Source organism: Tachysurus fulvidraco, chromosome 5 (assembly GCF_022655615.1).
Source record: "Tachysurus fulvidraco isolate hzauxx_2018 chromosome 5, HZAU_PFXX_2.0, whole genome shotgun sequence".
In the NCBI taxonomy this organism is placed as follows: Eukaryota; Metazoa; Chordata; class Actinopteri; order Siluriformes; family Bagridae; genus Tachysurus; species Tachysurus fulvidraco.
In genome coordinates this window covers 14,737,873-14,762,872 of record NC_062522.1, presented here as the reverse complement: position 1 = coordinate 14,762,872, position 25,000 = coordinate 14,737,873, and the positions used below count along the sequence as shown (strand labels likewise).

Here is a 25,000-nt window from a genome sequence, read left to right as displayed (position 1 = left end):
TTTAAGAAATACAAAGAAAGCAAAGAGAAAAATGGGTTAAAAAAAGATGGCATGGTTGGTTTATAGCTTAGGCATATAAAGGAAATGAAGAGAATGATAAGGGAAAAGATGAAAGAGGGTGAGAGAAAGAAAAGGTAAGGTATGAGACAGTCAGAGGTCATAAAGTAAGAAGTAGTACATGACAACAGTCAGAATAAAATCAAATCTAATTATCCAGCCCAGCTGAAATACATGGAAAGAACGAAACAGCATGAGAGGGAGAAAATGAGAGAAAGACCTTCATTTGTGGCTGTACTCTGAGCTCATCTTGAATCTGTTTTCTGAAGATCTGGTCAAAAAGCAGAGGAGTAGCGCAGTAATGAACCAACCGGGATGACTGCTTCAGAGCATCCAGATCTGTAGCCTACACACACACACACACACACACACACACACACACACACAGAGAGAAATTATATCATACCTGGATTTATTTGTAGAGCCATAATTTACAGCCTAAATAATAAAGTGAACATTTTCCACCAAATAGAAGTGAGAAATGACAGTGTGGTGTGCCACATCCTTGATTGACATCATTACAGCCTCCACAGGAACAAATACTGACTGTACAAACAAGAATGTCTAAACATCACAAATTAATGACTCATTTTTAATAAAAAAAAAAATAGTTTACTAATGACAAACTACTTTCTAACAAAAGCAAACTTTACAGAATATCTTAAAGCCATAGTTAAAATGCTAACATTATCCACTGCTAATGATAGCTAAAGGACTATCAAAACTAACCTTACGAAAGATTGTTTTAATAGACTTCAGTGCTGATGTTAACTGCCTGACTAATAAAAGCTAATCTGACAAAAATTATGAGAAGGTTTTAAATCAAATGTAAATGATTAGCCTAAATGTTTACTGCTTATGCTAGCCAGCTAGTCAATATAATCTAACCTGATAAGCTTTAATATTTAATAAATGCTAAGAGCCTTCAATGCTAATGCTTGCCAAATGTCACATTTCTGAGGAGATTTTAAAGTCAATTTCAAAAATGCAAATAGTTATTGAGAATGCTAGCTAATTTTGTTCTTCTCTACTAATGCAGCCAAAATATGCTGGAAGCGCTAAAAGCATTTTTAAGATAACACTTTAAATGAGAAAAAAACTGCTGTTGAGGGTCAGGTGTCTGCTTATTGTATGTCTTATTGTGTCTGAAAAAATATCCATCACACTCTAAACACAGATGTTACTTGAAAAAAAGAGAGAAGAGAGATAATCTCCTGCATCCCTACTGGGCAGTGGTGAAATATAAAGGCACAGACTTTATGAAAATGAGCTAGAAACTGTGGCTTTTCCATTCCAGTCACTCTCAGAGCTGACACATCAAGCTGACCGAATAGCAGCTTTGGAGTATACTTTGATATTATACTTTTAACTATACGTTAAAATTTGATGTGGCCTGCTGAAATATGGACGATTATGAGCAAGACTAATGATCAAGCCTGAGACATGAGTGGTTTCCTCTCTATAAAGAATAAAAGTCCCCCTAAGGGGTTTTGTACCTTTCCTGTGGAGACAGCTTTTCAATGTCTGGCTGCCAACTAAAGCGAACAGGTCCAGTGTTACTTAATTACACACTACAGGGACTTAAGTATTTTGAGCCCTGCCAATTGGCTAAGCATAAATGTAAGCTGGTATGGACCAAATTGGCACTGGGTTTAATTAATACATCAAGATGCCAGTTTCTTAAGAGTTACTTGGGATTTGCTAATTTCATTATCAGGTTTTTTCCTTTTAAATTTGTGATTGCTCCAAAGTGCCATGGATTGATAGAGTGTGCAAATCTCCTGGGCTCCTTTTTAAAGTGTTATCACCTTAAATAAATAACATTTTCCAGGGCACATTTAGAATCAGAAAAGTGCATGTTTTGGGCTTTTTGGCCAATTGCATTCTGAAATCGTTAGGTGGAAGTAGTCCAGGTTTAAAAATAAATAAATACATAAATAGAAGAACCTGACATAATGGACATGCCTTGGAGCTCTGGAACCATTCCACCACTAAAGAGACAGTTTTCAGCCAGCAAACTTTGGTTTTATGCCATGCATTATGGAACTCCAATATCTGATTGCATAATGGCTCAGCTCTTAAACTGGACAAAATGAGGGACAATTATTAAAGAAGGCTTACTGGTTCCCTAAAGCCACACCAGCAAAATAGTTTTTAGAGTAGTAAAACAGAAAGATCTGGAAAAACAATTATGACATTCTTGTTCTAAACAGGCTCTGGCAATGTACTGGCATCTAAATACAATGAGCTCTGAAAGAAATCAAAGTAAATCTTCTTATCATTTCCCAGAGCTGTAAGATGAGTTGCAGCAGTAGTTCTCAGTTCCAGTTCAGAAGGCCCCAGACACATTTTTGTATTTTATCCGCTTGAACACCCTCGACTTGACTCAAAAATTGAAAGTTGATATGCTGACTTGGGTAAAAACTAGAAAGTGGAGAGCGTGTCCAAGCCGGATGGGAGGATATCTTCCTGTGTCGATCATAAATAGTAAAAATCTGCTATCCACAGAAATCATGAACATTTTTAGTCTATCGTTGGTATTGTTCCAGCATTCAGCTGCATGAAATAACAACACTGGGAGAAATGTCACTGTTTAGTGGCCATCTACTGCCCAGCCAAAAAAAAAAAAAAAACCTCAGCATGTTACATAAACAGTAAAGTCTGAGGAGGCTAAAAGGCAGTAGCTTTGGCAGTTCTGCTGAAACTTTCTACCACCTCCCAGTATGTGGTGTGCATGTTAATGCCTTCATTTACAGCTCAGAATTCTGATTTGATTTATATAAAAAAAAAAATAAAAAAAAAAGATCAGGCAGGATGTCAAACAATTCCCATTTCCAAATGAGCAAGCTGAATCCATTTTTGTGTTTTTCATTGTCTAGAAAATGTTCAGCGACATCACTCGGTTTTCATCTATTGCACCAAGGTCTGAGAAACATGAACAGGTGAAAATACTATTAAGAACTTTTTAAGGTTCATTCTGACACTTTGCCTTTTTTCTCTTTATACAGATCCTGCACTTTCACAAAAGCAAGTTTGGGCTGCGGTCTGATGCACAATCCCTGTGCCAACACTGTATAAAGGTGCAGACTTGTCAGTCGTGTTAATGAGACATGGCAGAAGTGAGTGTGTGGAAGAGTCAGGTGATGGATAGTGTTCCAGAGCCTGATTCCGTATGTCAGTGTCACTGCTCTGACAGAAGTATGTAATAATGCAAGATCTGTCTCAGTAACACTACTGCTCATGACCCACGGGCACAGAAAAAGGGGACAGATAATGACTGAATGACAGGAACCCTGGGGCCAACAAGCCTAGAGTGTAGTGTGTTGAAGCCCTCTGCTGCTGTCACTGCTGTACTGATCCTACAGAAAAGCACAGTACACACTCACACACACTCTCACACACACACTTTCTCACACACACACACTCTCTCTCTCAAACACTCTCTCTCTCTCACACTCTCTCTCACACTCTCTCTCTCACACTCTCTCTCTCACACACACTCTCTCTCTCACACACACACACACTCTCACACACTCTGTCTCACACACACACACACTCTGTCTCACACACACACACACTCTGTCTCACACACACACACACTCTGTCTCACACACACACACACTCTGTCTCACACACACACACTCTGTCTCACACACACACTCTCTGTCTCACACACACACACTCTCTCTCACACACACACACTCTCTGTCTCACACACACACACACTCTCTGTCTCACGCACACACTCTCTGTCTCACGCACACACTCTCTGTCTCACGCACACACTCTCTGTCTCACGCACACACTCTCTGTCTCACGCACACACTCTCTGTCTCACGCACACACTCTCTGTCTCACGCACACACTCTCTGTCTCACGCACACACTCTCTGTCTCACGCACACACTCTCTGTCTCACGCACACACTCTCTGTCTCACACACACACTCTCTGTCTCACACACACACACTCTCTGTCTCACACACACACACTCTCTGTCTCACACACACACACTCTCTGTCTCACACACACACACTCTCTGTCTCACACACACACACTCTCTGTCTCACACACACACACTCTCTGTCTCACACACACACACTCTCTGTCTCACACACACACACACACTCTCTCACACACACACACTCTCACACACACACACACTCTCTCACACACACACACACTCTCTCACACACACACACACTCTCTCTCACACACACACACACTCTCTCTCACACACACTCTCTCTCACGGCATGAAAAACTCTTCTCATAATGCTGCAGCACGCACTGACTACTGTCCGATTAAACTGCCACACAGATGACTGTGCATGTATGGCTGTTTATATGTGACAGAACAAGAGACATGGTTGTGTGAGTTTAGAAGAGTAGAAAGGTGCATGCAATGAGACACTGCACAAGGATCAAAGTGTGATGTAGAAATAGCTTAACGCATACACACGCATGCACACATACCGAGATGCTATTCCAGCTGTGCAGTCCGCTAGTAGCAGGACTACTTGTTTCTCTTGACAACATGAATTGTGTAAAGTGCATTTTGCTACATGACGGCTTGACAGGTAAGGGTTTGGAGACCTGTAGCCAACAGGAGCCAATCAACCAAACAGAAAGAGTGAGTGATCTCAGAAGTGCACTTACAGAAATGGGCATGTTGGACTGAGCCGATCTCTGCTGCCATGTCACAAACAGGTTCTCAATCTTCATCTGCTTCTCCAGCTCTGAAAATTATTATATATTAACAATATTTAACAATAATATATAACAATGACAAGAAGATGAAGAGAAGTAGTGTATTTATATATATATATAAAGATGGTTAAGATCATTGTTTTCAGCAGAGATAAATCAGTCAGGAGTCTAACGGCATTTACTAAAGTACAGTCATTTTGTGTGTTTGTGTATGTATGTATGTATGTGTGTGTATATATATATATATATATATATATACACACACATACATACACAAACACACTGTATATGCACTGAAAGTGACTTGCATAGAAACCAATTCGGTGGTCACTGACAATCATCTAGACTGTTGTTTCAATTTCATAAAAGATTTGCATAAAATGATAAAATATAAGCCTTTTTTTTTTACTCCCACTGAAAATGTTTTTTTTTTTGTGAACAAAAACATGTTTTTGTGTGGGTTCTGCATTAATGTACATCTTATAAGTGGTAATGTATTATTCTGTGTCACATCAGTGTCTCACCTCTGCGCTCTGCTGCTTTCACTTCCAGCAGCTGTGCCCCATAGCGTGCCACAATGTCGGCTCCATCCTGATTTGGCAAACGGCCGGCGCTCACGTCTCTGAGAGCTTCGTCAAAGGGCACAAGCTCAGCAGGAAAGGGCAGATGGGGCAAGCCACGTCCCGAATTACTCAAACGTCCTGCGTCCTTACAGGGCACTGGCGGTACAGGACTTCTCAGCAGGGCATCTGCCTCCATCGTGGAGCTGAGGAACGGGTTTGACTCCTGCTAAGAGTGAGGAAACGAAGGAAGCAGCAAAAAGTCAGTATAAATACAACGGTACAGTCTGTATTACCAGCACTTCCACTACAAGGACCTTGTCTTTTTTCTTTGTCCTCACCTGAAGAAAAAATTATACAAAATGGTGAATACAGAACATGAAAAAACCGTAGACTTCAGCATCAATTATGCATTGATGAATACAATGCAAAATAATAAATACAAACGCTGTCATTTTTTTGTGTGTTTTTATTTTGCCTAATTTCCATTAATTTGTTTCATTGTGAATTATGTGGAGCATTCAAACTACATGGCCATGTAAATGAGCTGTTATTGTAGAAACAATAACGATCTAAAAAGTTGTCATTTCATAGAAAATGAATGGACACATTTGGGCCAATCAGATTTGAGAATTTATCAGCACTGTAGTATTATGTAAAACAATGCAGTATATAATGGCAGTTTATGCTTACTTAGTATGTGCTATGGATCAGTATTTTTACCTACTGCTCCAGTACAAGACAAAGACATACTGAACGAGTGCTGTTCCAGATCTGCAGATCTTATTTGTACAGCTTTCTTTATGTGCAAAGACCTATTTATTCTGAAATCTTGTCAAACTAGCCAGGCAAGTATAGCGAGGAAAGAATGAATCCATGTAAATAAAGAAATCTGATCACATGAGTCACCTAACAGAATGAATTACATAAGAAATGCAAATTGAGCCGGGTATTTTAAAAGTGCAGCTGTCCTCGTAATAGAAAGCCCGGAGAAACCCCGAGGAATATTTGCTTCAGTCTTCCTATACTGCTTCTCCCTTTTATGTCCATGATTGAAGTCTTTCTTTCAAAGAGCATCAGTGAAACCCATGGCTTTTCTCTCTTAACCCTTCAGCAGCCAAAGACAAAGGAGCTCCTTTGAACGTTTTGCAATTTGAGAGTGAGACAGGGTGAAATATCGCAACTAGCCTTATTTGTGTATAGCTTAGCAATTTGGGAGATGTATACAGTAATTTGGTTTATTTGTAGCTAGGAACTACATTTCTCACCACCACTGTCCAGTGCCACTGAACAATAGTGATGCAACAGGAACAAACTGCTCTCATTGTCATTTAAACAAGCCATTCCATCAGTTCACAAGCTCTGGTGATAATACCAGGTTTACGCTCATAGTATGTTGATATTCTGATATCTGTCATGTAGTGATCAACAAAAGACGAGAGTCTGTCTGTTGGATGCCAAACTGCAAACTAATATCCAGGGTTGCATATGAGTCGAAATAAGTTAAGTATTCACTATCGGTCTTTTTAATTATTAGTCAGTTGAGAGAAACCACACACAATCACTGGTGTCAAATCAGTGAATAGGTTGAGCCAACATGGCCAAATAAAGACACAGAAGCTTTAAAAGGAGATTATACACTTCAGGCATGAACACAGAGAGTTCCAGGCTCTTACTGCTAATAGGATGCCTTGGCAATTTTTTCAGAAACTTTTGGGCAATTTAGTGTTTGGGACAGTTGCTAAAGCACTACAGGGTGACTTAAAAGCTTCTGAGGGGGTCGGGGTTTGAAGGAGAGTTGGATAGGGGCACCACAGATGCCCCAGAGTGCCCATGTGTAAATGTAATGGGCTAATTAGGGGCACTGGTGCCTAAACGCTTCCTCCTGGGAGTTTGACAGATGATTGGCGATGAGGGTAAATTTTCCGCAGCTCTGGCTCTGCCTTCTGTCGCCACTCGTTAGCGGAAGAACGATTAAACAAGTGGAACTACTGGCAAGGAAGAAAAATCATAATTCAAAAAGTTCTGTGCTTTTCTTAGTTTGTTGAATGGTCCAATATTCACTCAGTTTTTCAGTTCACCAGAGCTGATTAGAGAAGGGTGGCATAAAAAATCAATACAGCACCCTCAAGACTAAGAACATTTATGTAGTATTTAGTTTATTCTGTTGAGAACAGTGTATAATCAAGTTCAAATATATAGGCACAGTGCTGTAGTAGTGACTTTATAGACGTATGTAATTTAAACAAGTCCAAAAAAAGGCTTAATGAAGAAAATACTAGAACTCTAAAACATGTCTTACCAAACCATTACTAATTATATTGAACATTATACGAAGGTCTGGCTGAATATTCTATTCTGATTGGCTGGATGGTGTGTATACAGTCTGATGAATGCACAGATTTTTCCTGGACCATATTAACATAGAGTTACAGTAAACATTTCCTAATAAACTTACGCAACTCTGAGCTTCAGTATTAGATATAAGAGACATGACCCAGATGCATTTAATTCACAATCCCTGAGTCTCTCTCTCTCTCTCTCACATATAATTATTAATTCATTCATATAAATGTAATCGTATGGCACTACTTTATCTCTGTGTTTGATCTAGAGTGAAATTATAGATCTAACGACCCATACCGAAAATTAATAACGAAAATTAACCATTATTTTTTACTCTATTCTTTCAGTCACATTTTACACTGGAAACATCAATGACACTATTATTGCTCTATGCGGAGTCTTTGCATCAAGTCGTTAAAATAGTGTAATGCACACCTAGTTGTAGATTATCCCTACATAAATCTTGTTCATTTGGGTGTACACTGGGCATCCTACTTCAAATACAATTTAAATGTATATGTCTTCCTGGCATGGACACACCTCCTGACATGGACACACCCACATTAAGACCCTCCAGCACGATGCCGATGACACGATACCACAGTTGTTATAAAAATATACAGAAGCTATATGTTCCATGTCCATCATGTACAGCTGAGATCTTGCAATAATTAAGGAGCAATGGTTGGACCTTTAGGACCACATATTTAACTATTCTCAGCACTCACATTACATTAAGAGTGCACAAGATAACGGATAAACAAACAAGAAGGTTTGCCTGAGAAACAAATAAAGAACACAAAGAAAATGTTGCATGTGAGGAGATGGTGTGATCCTATCTGAGCCACAAAAGTATAGCAAACAAAGCAGAATCAACAGGAAGCTGACTGGGACAGGTTACAAAAACAAGGCATAAAAAGAGGAGTGAAGAACAGAAGATGCAGTACAGGAAGTGCAGTGAGGGATGACAAACAGAGATAAGAGCGCTAAACTAGGTCAGCATTCCCTATCAAAGGACACAGAGTAGTATATCAGACGCTACACTACATCCAATTCACATGCTCCAATACACACAGCACATCAAACACATTGAAGGTGAAAAAGCTTCACCTTCTGATAGAACAAATCCAGAAAAAAGTGCGTATCTTCCATCTGACATGACTAAGCTTAAAAACTTACCCAATAAGACCTGATACAGATTAACAAGAATGGTTGTATTCGTGTTTGTGGTTTTCTAAGGCTGGGTGTTTTTGGGTTGGACTTGTGTGCAGTAGAACAAAATCAGTCCCCATCTCGCAAGTCCTACACGGGGTCACCAGGGGACCTGGAGTCTTTCCCAGGAGACCCTGGGCACATGGGTTGGTACCCTAGCCAGGGTGTTCCCTGCCATCACATGGCACAACAGCACACACACACACATCCCTATTCAAACACTATGGACAGTTTGGAGATGTAATCAGCCTACAATGCATGTCTTTGGACAGCGTAAAAAACCAGAGTACCCAGAGTAAACCCCTGAAGCACAGAGAGACGATGCAAATTGACAATGCACAAACGGCAGAGGTGGGACTTAAACATGCCGCACAATGTTTGACTTAGTATTTTGCAATCAAAGCAAGTGTTATGCCTTGATTATACTTCTGCATTCACTTATCTCCAAACCCTTGAAACATATTTCTAGACAGTTTTGTAGCTATCAGCCACTATATTTGCACATAATATGAAGGTGTACATGAGGGAACAGAAAACTGAAACCTTAAACAAAAGGCTTACGTTTCACTGCAAAATCAATTGAGACAAGGCAAATATGAGGACATAATAACCCTGAGGATCAGTACCAACTTCTAGGAACTAAATCGTTTATAAGATTAGTTATCAACAGTAGACGAGACAGGGAACAGTTGCAGAATTTCAGATCTTTTCTAGAGAGAAAGTCAAATCCAAGTTAAGCAAGAAGATCTCAAATGAGAGAATATATAACCAGTCCATACTGCAGGCCAGCTCAAAGTTTTTCCATCTAAGATTCGCTGCAATTATCAAAATTATATGTCTGTAAATACTGTTTTTAGCTTTATACATGCTACCAAAAAAGGTTAGATACACTAGTTTGAGTATAGAATTTCCACTGTCTTAAAAACATTTGGGGGAAAAACTACTGGTGGCTGACTCATACGCAAGACTTCAGCTTCCACAGATCTACATACAGAGGTAAAAAAAATTAGGAGCAAGCAAATAAGATAGACTGAATAAATATTGACTGAATGTGTTCGTAATTCATTTATAGAAAAATATTATTGTTGTTGTTCATTTGGCTGCTCCCTGTTCTGGGTCGCCACAGCGAATCATCTGGTCAGCAGATTTGATTTGCACAAGTTTTATCTGTGCTTGGGACCGGCATTGAGAGTTAACTCTTTGGTGGCTGGACTTGACTAAGAATTGAACCTGTGCTGCAGCATTGAGTATAAAAAAATGTTATCATTTAGTGCAAATCAAATTTGTTCTTAATGTACAGTGAAAAGGAACTCACCTATTCACATTGTACACATGCATAACAATGGCACAATATACTTTCAGGTTGCTGTAGCTGCCCCAGTAGTGTGTGTGTGTGTGTGTGTGTGTGTGTGTGTGTGTGTGTGTGTGTGTGTGTGTGTGTGTGTGTGTGTGTGTGAGTGAGAGAGAGAGAGAGAGAGAGAGAGAGAGAGAGAGAGAGAGAGAGAGAGAGAGAGAGAGAGAGAGAGAGAGGGAAAGAGTGGAGTGTGAGAGTAAAGTATGGACTTGAGCATGAAACCATACCAACTATCTGTTTCCAAGCATAAAAATACACCATGCCATCTGAAGCACACTCTTCAGAAACACCCGACATCTCAATCGATAAAAAAATAAAATCTGAATAAAAAAAAAGGACACAGTGGCAGATGCCACCAGGTCTATTCCTGCACAGCCTTCCTGAGTTGTGTAAACAAGTTCAAGGCATATTCATAAAGAAGTAAACAACAGGCCTTGGTACAACACTCCACTGGGTGAGGATGTGGTGTTAAAGGTAAGCTCCTGGTGTGTGATGCTTTTGAGTCTGGAAACCCCCGCAGAGGTGACAGCTGTCCAATACACTAATGTCAGCCAGCCTCAGGCACTGCCAGAGTTCAGTATCAGGACACACTAATATAGCCTCATATGCAATGTCACTCACACAGTCACTAAAACAATATTTATGTATATAGCTCTTCTTTGATCATCACGGTTGAAGAGCTACAGAGGACAAGATACCAGAGTAGAGTTTTAATGAGTTCTAACAGAATTGCCATTAAGTCCATTCTTTTTTGAAGCAAAAGGAATCATTTCATGACACTTAAACAAGTTGTCAGATAAAAGGACAACTAAATTGCACAAGGATTTTAATTGTCTTTAAACAAGGATTTAACACATGGAGCACTGGTTGTGTAGTTGTGTAAACCTTAATAAAACACACCACTTTTATTTTTTTCGGTGAGGAAAAAGTTCTTTTTTAACTTATATTACTTTACTTAGAAGTGTGTAGAACACCAACCTGTTTCAGGTCCTCATGTGTAGGTGTGTCAGCAAAGCAATAATGGTGAAAGAGGCCCATTTTCTGGCTAAGGAGGCAGTTTATGGTGTGAGCTCGAGCATTCTGCCACTGCACCAGTCTCACCAGGTCACGACTCAGAGACGCACCAACATCCACTGACCAGTTATAGACGTACACACTCAACTACAGCCAGAGAGAGAGAGAGAGAGAGAGAGAGAGAGAGAGAGAGAGAGAGAGAGAGAGAGAGAGAGAGAGAGAGAGAGAGAATGAGAGAGAGAGACAAGAGAAGAGAGAGAGAGAGGGAGGAAGAGAGAAAGAGAAAAGAGAGAGAAAAGAGACAGAGCAATAGAGAGAGAGCAAGAGAGAGGAGAGAAAGCAAGAGAGAAAGTACACAAACGTATTAACACTAATGTAGTTAACACAGACATGTTTAATAAAGCATTTATTATGCCTTACCTACAACCTGTTACATAGTGTGTGGATTTTTATGAATCCATGCAGGGTTTCAATCTAAAGGGTCACATAATTTAATCTTATGGTAACAACGCATGCTAAACTGTGAATTTGATGCCTTTTTATAAAGAACACACATTTACATTAGATTAAGTCTGGCTCTTAATTTACCCGAGTACCACATCCTGTAGAGTTAGATTTAATTCTGAATTAAGAAGAGGCCTTTATTTGTCACATGTACATTACAGCACAGACTAAGTCATTTCCTACACAGACATTAAAGACAAGTAAGGCAAAAAAAAAGCACCAGTCATTTTACTGAGCAACCGGAGTCATTTGTCCTGAAGTTTCCTCTTGTCCTGTTTGTTATGTCCTCACTCTAATTTGCACTTTAAGATATTATGATTAGTCTTTGAGTTAGTTATTACTATATATATAACAATGCCTTTGACTTGCCTTGCAGCTGGCATTGAGTTGTTATAGCAAACACAGGCTGAACAGTTCTGTGGTATGTTATCGCTGTATCACTGCTATACACTGATGCTGTTAACATGGACTGTACAGCACCTTATACAGTAGCTCCAGGCTACGGGTACTGAGCAAAGTGACCTTCTTTTTCACTTATCCCTCACCTTCTTATCCACTATGCACATGTGCAGGAACCTCTGGCGGGGAGCCACACCCTTCCAGGCTTGACCAGGACTCAGCCAATCACTGTGCTCCAATGCTTCAAACCTCTGTAGCCCTTTATGAGCTAGAAAGAGAGAAAGAGACACACAGAGAAAGAGAGCGAAAGAGAGCGAAAGAGAGAAAGAGAGCGAGAGTAAGAGACACACAGAGAAAGAGAGTGAGACAGAAAGAGAGTGAGAGAGAGAGACAGACAGACACAACAGACAGAGATGATGACAGAGAGAGAGAGAGAGAGAGAGAGAGAGAGAGAGAGAGAGAGAGAGAGAGAGAGTGAAAGAGACAGACAGAGACAAGAGAGAGAGAGAGACACACAGAGACAGAAAGAGACAACAGAGAGAGAGACACACAGAGAAAGAGAGAGACGGTGACAGACAGAGACAGACAGAGAACCAGATGACAGAGAGAGAGAGAGAGAGAGAGAAAGAGAGAGAGAGATGAAAAAGGGGGAAATAAAGGGTAAAGAAGAGAGCAAGATAGAAATGGGTGGAGAAGAGAAGAGAAGAGATTATACAACATTGTACATAAATCCCCCAATCATATGCCCCGAGTGTGTGTGATTAAAAGAGCAGTGTGCTGAGGAAAGGATGATATGTAGAGCTTATTACTGCTGAGATTAAATCAGAAATAATCTTCAAATTGTCCACGTAAAGAAGGAGCTCTGTGGTTCTGTCTAAGCCCACACACCACTGTAAAGTGTGGGTTTGAGGAAACACAGCCTTGATCTCACAGGCACACTTCACAGATCAAGAGCTTCACCTCATATAACCTTTTCACCAATACATTTTATAGCTAGACCTAAAGGCCAGAGCTGCACGATATGCTCAAAATATCAATCTGTGATTACTGTTTTTATTTTTATTATTATTTATTAATTTTATTATTATTTATTTTATTTTTATTATGATTTATTATCGGAGTTCACTACACACAACTGGTTATATTTCATCCGTTATTAAACTGAAATATTCTATTAATTTTTTAAAGACTCATCAAAAATGTCATCCCAATGGTAATGGCTTTTTAATAATCTTCTCATTTGCTGACATCATCTTTCATATAAGTTTAGTTCTTACACCCATCTGTACCCACACACTGCTGTTACATCAGTACAACCTGCATGTATTGTCATGTCATGTAAGTTACAGTAATCTTAGAAATTCAGATCCACGGTCATATAGTGCACAGGTTATTAGTACAATCCCTTCATTAAATAATTTCTTATCTTTATGTCACTTTCAATCAAAACGAGTTTTTCCCTCTTTTAAACTTCTCTGTGTATAGTTTATACTGTCACTTTTGCATTTTGATGGAAGGTTACACAAACATGACGGTGTGTTTTATCTCCATTTTCCCCTGCTAACAACATTTATAGAATGTCTACTGAGGAATTTGGAAATGTCATTATGTCAAATATCACGTTAGGACCCTTATATTAGTGAAGAATTGTTCTGGAGAAATACAACTGGAGAAGTGAGCGTTTGATAAACGATAATAAACACAGCTCTTGATAGCAGACCGTATGTATATAAAGACATATATCTTGATTTTATCCAAGAGCTGGAAGTATGTGTGTGTGTAAGTGTGTGTGTGTGTGTGTGTGTGTGTGTGTGTGTGTGTGTGTGTGTGTGTGTGTGTGTGTAAGTGTGTGTAAGTGTGTGTGTGTAAGTGTGTGTGTGTGTGTGTTGCCAGGCATGGCGTCAATGTTGATGCCTACACTGGCTCTACACATGTGCCATACTTACGTGTAAACCTACTAAGCCCTGCAGGGTTTTCCTCATCTGAACTCTCTTCTGTGGGCAAACAGAAATAAGCACACACTCTGCATGGCAACTCTACACACATTGCTAACGTTATATATACACACAGACACACAAACACACACACACGCATTCATTCAAGTGCCCACATTCTCACTTTTGCCTTTGATACACAGTCATTCCTCACTTAGTAGCTTAGTATAGGACTAACACATGGACATTGCACATACAGAAACACAAACACACACAAACACACACACACACAGACATTTTCAAATGACACTGGCTCCAGAAACCGGCACACTCCATTTTTTCCCTCAAAATGCCCTAATTTATCCTTTAGGATAACGTGAATTGTTAGAATAGTGAGAAAGGAGTCATAATATCTTGAGGTCAAGAAAAAAGGTCATACCTCAATATACAGATAATCGGCAACTTCCAGAGGTTTAGAAAATGTGGTTACTGATAAACTAATTTAATAAAAACAAACTTAAATTTTAATTAAATATCCCTTACTCTAAGCAACAAAACCTGAAGTACAGACACAACATCCTAGATTTGTCCCTGTTCCTACAAAAACACCTTACTTCCCTTACGTTCTAACTGGATAAATGTTCTCTATTATTATTGTAAGAATAAAAATTACACAAAATTTTGAGCCACTGGATCATCAAACTAGAGCTGGTCCAAGTCTGCTTACTGAGAACTGGCAGATAAAAATAAAAAAAAAAACTCCCTGCTGGAGAGTGAAGGTTTCTGTAAAAAGTTATGCATTCATGCTCACAGAGGACACAATTAGCAGGAAAACCACACAAGCAGATAGTAAACAGGGAAAGGAGTATTAAATAATATATAAAGGAAAGTGCAAATCAGACAGCAGAGCAAATAAAGTGCAGTTAAGCAAAGGCAGGCACACTGAGCAGTCAGGTAACACTTTCGTTATTTACTAATCACCCAATAGAACAGCGCATGATTACTTGTTTACTGAAGCAAACCCTGTCACCATACAGCCAGTTGAAGGATTACAAGATCCCAAGATACAAGATCCATGCCTTATTTAGTCGCATCAGCATTGTACGCGAAAATTAAATATAATCATTCCTCAACCACACATTTGAGAAAATAGTTGGAGAAGCCGGAACGGAGAAACCCCTTAAATTTCAAGTGACAAGCTGGACGTTTATTTGTACCTTGCTCCATGCTGTAGTGCCACTGCTGGAAGCTGCGGCCAACAATGATGTAGTTTCTGGTAGCGGATGGAGGATGACTGACAGGTTGGACTTGTGACAGAGGGACATAGAGGTCTCCCTGAGAAGAACTGCATGAAACAGAAGGAAATAAGACTCCTTAGATCATGAAGGAACATTACAGCATCCTGTGTGCACTAAAATAAAGGCTCTGCTGTGCTCAGGAACTTAAATTAGCATAATAACTTATGCCATATACACACAAGTATTTATTATAGATCAATCAACATGCAGACATATTTGCTTGTTAAACCTAGAACACTACAGTACAGGTTTGATAAGGAAAAAACAGATCAGTTCTCAGGCTCACTTGTTGCCAACAAAAGACAAACACAGAGACTTCCAGGTTTTGGTTTGTATTTTGTTATTTTATATATTTTGTTGCCCGAATGCAGGTCAAACTCCAACATCTCATGATGTAGCTGAAGTCTTTGTGATGTATACTCTCAATGACCTTCTTTTTTAGCCAAAAAACTGTGCAAGCAGATCAGTTATAATGTGGCTGTGAGAAAAGAGAAGGGTTGATCTAAATAAAGAGTTTTTATTTATTTATTTAATTGAATTATATTTTATTAAACATGAACCCCAACCCAGACAGTTCCTGAACCTCAGCTACATCACTAAAGTTCATAATTAGTCTAAACTAAAGTTGTGCAAAGCACCATTTAAATGAATATATTATTTTGTTCAGTTCCCAAAATAATCTCTTAATCAAAGAGCTCCCTTGTTTTTTTTTTTGTTTTTTTTTACACGAACGTTCAAAGCCTTCTTCTCCTGAAAGTGTTTTTGTTGTTTCCCAATGGATGCCAGATCCAATCCACATGTGTAGTCTCAACTAAGATGCCATCTGATCTGTTGAAACCATCCGATCATATGAATAACTTATCCGCTTACATCCCTCACATGCTTACCGAACGATGACAACACCAGTTGTATTCCACAATGCATTTTTCTATCATTTTTAATAATACAAGCCTGAAATTTTTATGACATATGGCAGATGTCCTTATCCAGAGTGACTTACAGAAGTGCTTTTGAAGTCTACATCAATGAATACACAGACTTAATATGGTTGAATGTAAACATGAGCAGAACAGAAGAAAGGTTTTCTCGCAGTACCTGGTCCTTTCAAAAACCTTCACAGCAGTATCTGGGGCTAGAGACGACACCAGATTCACCACCTCTGTTATGATGGAAGGAAGGAGGAAGAGAGACCAGATCTCAGCTGTGCAGTGCTGGACGGAAGGACAACCTGAGAGAGAGAGAGAGAGAGAGAGAGAGAGAGAGAGAGAGAGAGAGAGAGAGAGAGAGAGAGAGAGAGAGAGAGAGAGATTTGTATTATATAGTAATTATTTCTGTTAGTATGTCTACAGCAACAACAAACAAACCAGGTACTGATAGACTGAACTCACCTAGTTTGGCCATGTAGGTGACCCACGGCTGGAAGGAGGATTGATAGACAGGGTGAAGAGTGCCAATATCTCCCTCCTCTAACTTAGTTACATGACGCCTGGAGACAAGACAGAAAAAAAAGACAAAGAGAGCGAGAGGGAGAGAGGGAGGGAGTGAGAGATAGAGAGAATGAAAGCAGGGTCTTCAGAGTCTACAATTTTGGTGAGTATGTTATTTCTGTTGTACCCGTGCCTGTTTTTGTGGTCGTTTGTGATCGTATGAACGTGTTTATTTAAGGCTATATGGAAAACAATGGCAGGATTGTATTGGAATGGTCATAATACAGTACTACAATTGGATTGTTTGGAACACATTGACAACTTTTGGGGAAATTACAGGGGTAGGTAAGGCAGAGCGAGGAAATGTGAATGCTACGGATTTTACCTGTGTGGGATTAGATGAGTGCCATGAGAGAAAGCTAAGCTGCACAGAGATGTATGTGTGTGAATAAAGAAGAAAAAAAGAAGCAAAACCCTGAAGTAGTAATGGCCACTAAAGAGCCCCTTTGAGCTGTCCTAAGCTTTTCTTTGGTTTCCTCCTTTCCCTCTGGACCCAGGAGAATTTTCACACACACTGCTGCTTAATGTACAGAAGGGACTCTGAACATATGCATGTTATTAATGGTATAATTCTTGAGGTTATAGTAAATGCAGCTAGTAGTTCACTGGCTTCTGTGCAATAACACAGAATGGACAGAATATTGAAAAAAAAAAAACAGCAGTCTTAAAAAACTAGCTAAATATCAGCTACATAACTGATAAATAAATAAAAGCTCTACAGGATACAATAAAGTTAGATTTTATAGCAATACTATTAGTGCCTGTATTCTAATCTCTTTCTGTACACAGTTCGTCATTCCCCTTATTTCCTGTCCATCAGTGAATCCGGGATCATCACCAGGCCACATCTCAGCAGATCTTATTAAGGTGTTAATTATTCTCAGCAAGTCTGTGACACTGACAGGATAGTGAGTGCATGTGGTGCTAGAAAGTGCACCACATTCACAGCAGTACTGCTGGAGACTTAAATATTGTGTACTGACAGTTTGTCAGCATAACATTTACATGAGACTGGAGCTCATCAGGGTCAGTTTCTCACCACAGCACTAATGTTGGCTGGACATTTAGGCTGTTGGTTGCTCTACCTGAAACACTCATTATAGAAATGCAAACATTAACTTGCCATCACCATAGCAGTGTAATGGCTGTAATCAGAATGGACCAGCACCCAAATAACAGTTCTATGGCGGTCCCTTACTTGTGACATGCTGTTCACCTACAAAGTGTCTTTATAAAACCAGGGTAACTGATAAGGTGGCCAGTAAGTGAGTGTAGATACAAGGTGGGTGTACCTGACAGCTCATGGAAAATGTGTACCTTTGAGCCTGCTCCCTCTCTACTGCCACAGCTCTCTCATGACTCCACTGCTGTTTGACACTTTCTGTTTTGTGTCTCCGCCGTGACACACGGCTGTCCTCCGCCTTCTCTTGCACAATGTCGTCAGTCGTCTTTGGACTGCCCAGTTCTGATGAGTCTGGTTTACTCTGGTTTACATATGCATGTACACACACACACACACACACACACACACACACACACACACACACACACACACACACACACACACACACACACACACAAATATTGAAATCTACCTATTGTTTTCTTCTATTTTTTATATTCAAATAATCATGTATGGTACTTCACATTTCAAATTTCTCTCTGTATTACATTCTGCATCGTCCCAAAACTGCTGGATTTTATAATTTCCCTTGCAGCATTAATAAAATGATAAGAAATCTGTTTGTCCAACAAATTTTGCTATCAGGATCTGTCTGGCCATCTGTCTGTAGAGCCGTTTATTCATTCCTTTCTATGTACAAGACTGACTGGCTGCCTGTCTGCCATGTCTGTCTGTTCATTGCTGCCTCTTTAAATACATTAAAGCTCTGTGTGTGTGTGTGTGTGTGTGTGTGTGTGTGTGTGTGTGTGTTACTAATGACACTCCTATGAAGCCTATATAAAGACACTTGTGTTAAGTGTACAAATGGGACACCCACCAGAATTTCCCAGAAGCTCCGGCGCATGTTTTTTCCAGTGGGCGTGGTCGACTCAGGAGTATTGGCTCCGGTCGTGGGGGTGGAGCTTGGGGCAGAGCTAAGCGTTATTGGGACAGGGCCACTCTTAACTGTGGAGGCTCGTCGTGGGCTTTCCTTTACATCTTTACTCTCAGACTGAGGACTGATGCCTGGAAGACATCATGATTATGATGAAGACATAATGATTATTTTTACAACAATGCTGCAAAGACAGACTTCAATCAGGTCCAAGAACCTTTTATTCAGTGGAAAATTATTTGTCAAAAAAGCATTTTATTTCTGTGAATGTCTTCACAGACAAGGAAAATAGATCCATATATTTCTAATGATAATGATATGTTTGTATTTTTGTAATCTACACAGCAACCTCACCATAATACTGCTGTCCTCTCCAGCTGTGTATGTAAACACTAACAAAGCATGTAGGGGACAAATGGCTCTACAACATCCTGTGACACCAACATATTTGTGTTGTAGCAAGTGACACTTAGTGCTAAAATAAGCATATGACAACATTATGATATTGCCTCTGTGTTCTCAATCCTACAGATTTGATCCAGGATAAAAGCAATTATTTGACTTATTTAAGGATATAACATGACTGGTATAACATTAGTGTTTGATCACTATGGGAATAAAAAAAATCTTATCAGACTTCTGAAGATTAATAAAAAAGATTGAGGATAAATGAATTAGGTCAGTGGTTTCTCACTGTTATTGTTGACTTTTTGACCAGCTTCAGGAATGCAGAATGTCTCTAGACACAGAGGGTTTGGCAGGACCTTCATCTCCATGATGAGATCACACAGTGCGTGACGCAGCGCTGACCGGAGTTTCTCTGTCAACTGCAGAGGACTCACATTCCCCTGCTCCCAGATATCAAACCGCACCCGCACTGTACCACCTGAAAACGCGCACACACACATACATATACACAGACGCACATACACACACACACACACACACACACACACACACACATACACACACATACACACACACATACACACACACATACACACACACATACACACACACATACACACACACATACACACACACATACACACACACATACACACACACATACACACACACATACACACACACATACACACACACACACACACACACACACACACACACACACACACACATAAAGGTCAAGTCTAATATTATGGAAAGTTATTTAGTGCCATTTTGCTTAATTATATTATGATTAATATCTGTTTTGAATGTAGGTAGTCTGACAAGGCACACAGTGACACAAAAATAATTAAAGTCATAGTGCAGTTACTCAAAATTAGAATAAAGTGGTTTCTCTTCACTATTATTATACATTAGCAGCTTCACTACTGCAACCTTCCTAAAAGAAGAAGAGTGGAGAGATTTTCAGCTAAAAAGAAAAACGCCATTTACAAGAGAAATGGTTTTTCGTATGGAAATGCAAACAACTCAAACATCTTTTTACATCTATGACAGTATTATAAATGATCTTATTAGGACTCTTACATTTTGGCCAAGTTGAATTCAGATGTCCTGCAGAAAAAGTAACAGAAAAAAGTTAAGTGCATTAGTGACCAACAATATAAGCATCCTATACTATATAAAACCAAATAAAGCAACGTTTAAATTTTTTTGTAATATAATGCATCATCACAAGTGGCTTCACTGTACAATTCACTATATGAATTAAAACAGAAGGTTTTGCCCCAGTTTGTGAGCAGACGTTCTTATAGAGCTTGAAGTAAATCAATCAGCTTAATAATTGAAAGCTCAATACAAATCAAACTAAACTGAATTTAAACATTTACCTGTGCTGTGTTTGTCTGAATCCATTTTCAGCACAGATGTGAGGCTGTCGAACTGCTCAGGCTGGAGTGAGATGGAGGCGGCGTCTCCTCTTGCTGTGCTACCGTCCTGAGCACAGATATATATAGGCCGATCCTGAGCATCCACAAAGGACAGTGCAATGCATGCAATACCTGTAGAAACACACACACACACACACACACACACACACACACACACACACACACACACACACACACACACACACCTGTTAGAACTGGACTGTATCATCTGATGGAGTCTTGTGCAAGAGGAATTCTCTTAAGTGCAACGAGCCAGCCAAGACTTTCTGTGCACTAGACTACTAAAGATTAATGCTTATTATGCAAATACAAACAATGGCTTGTAGAAACATAGTAGGATCTCTAAAAATGCCTTAAACACAACACAGACATTAAGTGAGAAGGCGGTGCTTTTCTTGTCCACTTTTCTTGTCCCAGAAATATTTTATTCATTGTTAATGGAGTTCAAAGCATGTTAAGTGATTAACAGGATAGAGATTTCCCTCAAATTTATTTTCCATTTGTACTAAGACACTTTTGTCGGACTTTACGGTTTAATCAGATCAGTTCTGATTGAACCTTCATACTGCACGATGCCACAAACAAGTGAATATATCTGCTTTCACCCTGGGAATGACTGGAAGCTGCCACAGATTCAAACAGTTTTCCAACAATAGTGTGAGGGATGTGATTGCCCAGTTAAAACAAGCAACAGCCATTTACAGAGCGAGGTGAAAGTTAAAAAAAAAAAAAAGGCAAAAAAGAAAGTGTTACAGCAGGATACAAATAATCCAAATAACACAGATAATAGAATGTATGAATTAAAAAATAATGAAAGAAAAATGATTAAGCACAGACAAAATACAAGGCTCAAATCCATTAACAGATAATTATAAGTAAAGTTTGTAAAAAAAAAAAAGTGTAAAAGGTCATTAAAAAGTACAGTGTAAATATCCTGTAATTTATGGAAATTATTGTAGAAAAAAAGAGCAGTAACAGCCCAGTTTGAGGAACCATAGAACATTTTAAGTATTAAAGTCAGGTGGATAAAACTAATGTGATGCTGATGTATGGCTTAATGTCTGAAAGGAGAAAGGCTCTGTAAAAAGTGCTCCTTTCTGCAGTGAGGCAAAAGTAGCCTGCTGCTCTGTGAGTCCACTTGTGCTGCACTTAGCTGATCACCCCACAGCCTTGGCAGGAGGGTGTTAAAAGCACTTGAGAAGCCATAGAACATGACTCTCACAGTGCAACAGGCAGATCACAGCGTCCTCCACACCCACTCACGGTCAATATGCAAACTGTAAGTGGTCCAGTGCTGGACCCTCAACCCAGGAAAGGCCGTCTGATGATCTTTATCAGACAGGTAGTCAGCGGGATGCTGCTGGTAAGCTCTGACCTTGAGACGAAAATCCCATACATCCAGCAACTGCAGAACATTTTCCTACAGTGCAAATCGGTTGCGCACATGGACTAAAACAACTGAAAAAACTTTTATTTGAGGCCACTCTTTTTTTTTGTCTGAATACTTACACCCCCTTTGTTCCAGTTGCAAATCTGTGTGACACTCGGACACGCTATCCAAAATTACAGGGCCAAAGCGGATATCTACGTGATTAAAACATTACCATGTATTAGTCAAGTCACCCATTCATCTACAGAGCGTGAATTTGAATTGGAGCAACACCAGAGCCAGAATGCCAGAGAGCCCAAGCATAAAAATCTGCCCATGCCTGTGGTGTCTGTGAGCTCGTGTATGCAGACGAGGGTGAATAGCGCTTTCTTCTTATGGTGTTAAGCTGCCCTGTGGTGCAGAATGAGTAGCAGTTTAAAGATGTGGTTGGCTTGCTGCTGTGCTTAGAGGAAGCACCCTAGCTGTTGTATGATAGGGGACAGTTATCTGGTGAATGAGAATTGGCCAAAAAATATGATGAAGGAGGAGAAAAAGAAGAGGCACGCTACTGATCTTTTGTCTGGAGAGCTTATATAAACAAAGTTGAAAATAAAGACTGCGGGCGAGCTAATGATAAATTGTGATGCAACGATGATTGTGTGTGATGTAACGTCCGTAATGCACGTAACCGCATGTGTGTGTCTTTATGACAAGAATCTGCACAAATATGTTCTGTGAGCTTTCCGTTTTTGAAATGATTTCGTATTGTAAAAGTCATGTAGTGCATGATCAGCTTTCCACACTCCAGGCATGGAGGATGTGAGTGACATGCCTGTAGTGGAGAGAGAGATTGATGTTTCTCTTACTCTGCAACAAACAGCTGCATTGCAACAGCAGTCACGTTCAGCCTTTCCCTCTCCTCCTGTGTGTGTGTATGTGTGTGTGTGTGTGTGTGTGTGTGTGTGTGTGTGTGTGTGTGTGTGTGTGTGTGTGTGTGTGTGTGTGTGTGTGTTTATCTGGCTGCTGTTATTAGTGCACACCATTAGCACTATGAGTCATGCTCCTCATATGATGGATGAGTGAGAGGGTCACGCACACCACCTGCAGTCCTCACGCTATCTCTCCTCTTCATCTCATCTCTCTTTCTCACCCGTTCTGTCCTTTTCTCTCTTGTTCTCTGTCTCTGCCTCACTCAATCACTGTCATGCTCTCCTTCTTACTCTTTCTAGCACGCTCTCTCGCTCTTGCAGTAAGACATGTGTTGCTCACATCCCACACAACCAATAACTGGCCACTTCTCCTTCTCCAACTATGACTGTGTGTGTGTGTGTGTGTGTGTGTGTGTGTGTGTGTGTGTGTGTGTGTGTGTGTGTGTGTGTGTGTGTGTGTGTGTGTGTGTGTGCATGGCAAAGGGAGGAAAAGAGAGAGAGCAAAATAAAGAAAAAGAGTGAGTAAGTGAGGGAGAGGTCCAGTGTGTTGTACAATCGTTGTAATGATGGAGTGTTCAGCCAAGCTGTGTGTCTTTGCCCTTTATTTGGTGAAAGCTCTATTTACCACACAACATTACTAGAGGCTTGATGAGCCCTGACTGGCTCCTCTGTGTCTTGTGTGCCCTCTAGAAAGGAGTGGGTGTTCCTGTAAGATCCATAAGGGCTATAAATCTAATCTAATCCACAATCACTCCAATAATCTCCCACTTATCTTATTTCAGCAGGTAGTCAGCAAAAATCTTGAATGTAGTCAAATTTATCCAGTATGTCCTAGCTGAAGATCTCACTAGACCAAATGTAAGATTATCATACATTTAAGACCTGTTCGAAATAGTAGTCTTGTTCTATTGGCCTACTTTAACGCTTCCTAGACATCTTAATACAATGTGGTACTACACCATGCTTCGTTGTTATCAGGAAGGCTATCAGCCAAACATACATTCGTGTCACTGAAACATAGAGATGGGGAGAGCTAAAGTTATACCAGCTGTAACTCTATCACAGCGCAATAAAAACGTGGCATGAGACAGTGGGATAGAACGTAAAAAATTCTATTAGCCTTTTTTTTTTATGGTTATCAGGGAGTGTCACGATCACCATGCATCACCATGACAAACACTTTACAGGGAGTTAACAGACAATCTATTAAATACAGATAGACTAAAAACAGCTGGGGTTAACAGTGTAGTGAAAAGCAAACAGTACAGTACGGTGTGGTTGTGCTTGTTCAGTGGATATTGTTTTTGTAGCTTATGCTTTTCTTTAACTTACGCAGAAATCTAACATGCCTCAATTGTCTCGGTTGATTAAAATCAAGAAATCTGATAAGGATTATAATAATCAGGTTCCTCATCAGATTTCTGTTTACATTTCTGGTATTTAGTAGACACCCTTTTCCAGAGTGACTTACATTTTTTTATTTCAATTTCTACAGCTGTTTATACAATTGAGGGTTAATTGCCTTGCTCAACAAATATATATACACACTCTCATTAATGTACTAGCTATCATTTGTTAATGTCAGCACATGTATACAAAATAAGTGGCTCTATAGAGAGAGAGCATGAAGGACAGCAAAGCATACTCCAAAGAGATCAGAAAAAACTGTACAGATGCCAACATTGTGTCAAAGCTGGTGTACACGGAGATAGTAGAAAAGCTCCTTAGTCAAGGATAACAAATGTTTCTTCAGGATATTCTTGTAAAAATGTCAAAATTTGTCAAGTATTATGCTATATGCATTATCATGACAAATCTTTTTATGATTCCTGAGGTCAGCAAAAACTGCATTCAGCAGCAAAATAAAACCTATTTGAAAAGGAACCTTTTGAAAGCCTGAAGCAAATTTTCACAATA

The 25,000-nt window shown here is 39.7% G+C and overlaps 1 protein-coding gene and 1 long non-coding RNA gene across 14 annotated transcripts in view; one reads left to right on the top strand and one right to left on the bottom strand.

The window, feature by feature from the left end:
* LOC113642939 overlaps positions 1–5,778 on the top strand; it is a 15,919-nt gene extending 10,141 nt beyond the window's left edge. The window contains exons 5-7 of one of the 2 annotated variants that reach the window (XR_007140584.1): positions 2,937–2,980; positions 3,066–3,137; positions 5,320–5,778. This is a non-coding gene — a long non-coding RNA (uncharacterized LOC113642939). The remainder of the gene's footprint in view (positions 1–2,936; positions 2,981–3,065; positions 3,138–5,319) is intronic. The other variant, XR_007140583.1, reaches the window with a different exon arrangement.
* szt2 (SZT2 subunit of KICSTOR complex) overlaps positions 1–25,000 on the bottom strand; it is a 92,953-nt gene that overhangs the window by 19,712 nt on the left and 48,241 nt on the right. For 8 of the 12 annotated variants that reach the window (XM_047813812.1, XM_047813822.1, XM_047813819.1 and 5 more), the window contains 14 exons: positions 20,726–20,896; positions 20,424–20,450; positions 19,624–19,815; positions 18,873–19,060; positions 18,190–18,356; positions 16,774–16,871; positions 16,481–16,613; positions 15,305–15,432; positions 14,100–14,147; positions 12,300–12,421; positions 11,215–11,397; positions 5,289–5,553; positions 4,714–4,793; positions 278–403 (listed from right to left, as the gene is read on the bottom strand). In XM_047813812.1, coding sequence (XP_047669768.1) covers positions 278–403; positions 4,714–4,793; positions 5,289–5,553; positions 11,215–11,397; positions 12,300–12,421; positions 14,100–14,147; positions 15,305–15,432; positions 16,481–16,613; positions 16,774–16,871; positions 18,190–18,356; positions 18,873–19,060; positions 19,624–19,815; positions 20,424–20,450; positions 20,726–20,896 — 1,928 coding nt within the window. The remainder of the gene's footprint in view (positions 1–277; positions 404–4,713; positions 4,794–5,288; positions 5,554–11,214; positions 11,398–12,299; positions 12,422–14,099; positions 14,148–15,304; positions 15,433–16,480; positions 16,614–16,773; positions 16,872–18,189; positions 18,357–18,872; positions 19,061–19,623; positions 19,816–20,423; positions 20,451–20,725; positions 20,897–25,000) is intronic. The other 4 variants (XM_047813814.1, XM_047813823.1, XM_047813816.1 and 1 more) reach the window with 3 other exon arrangements.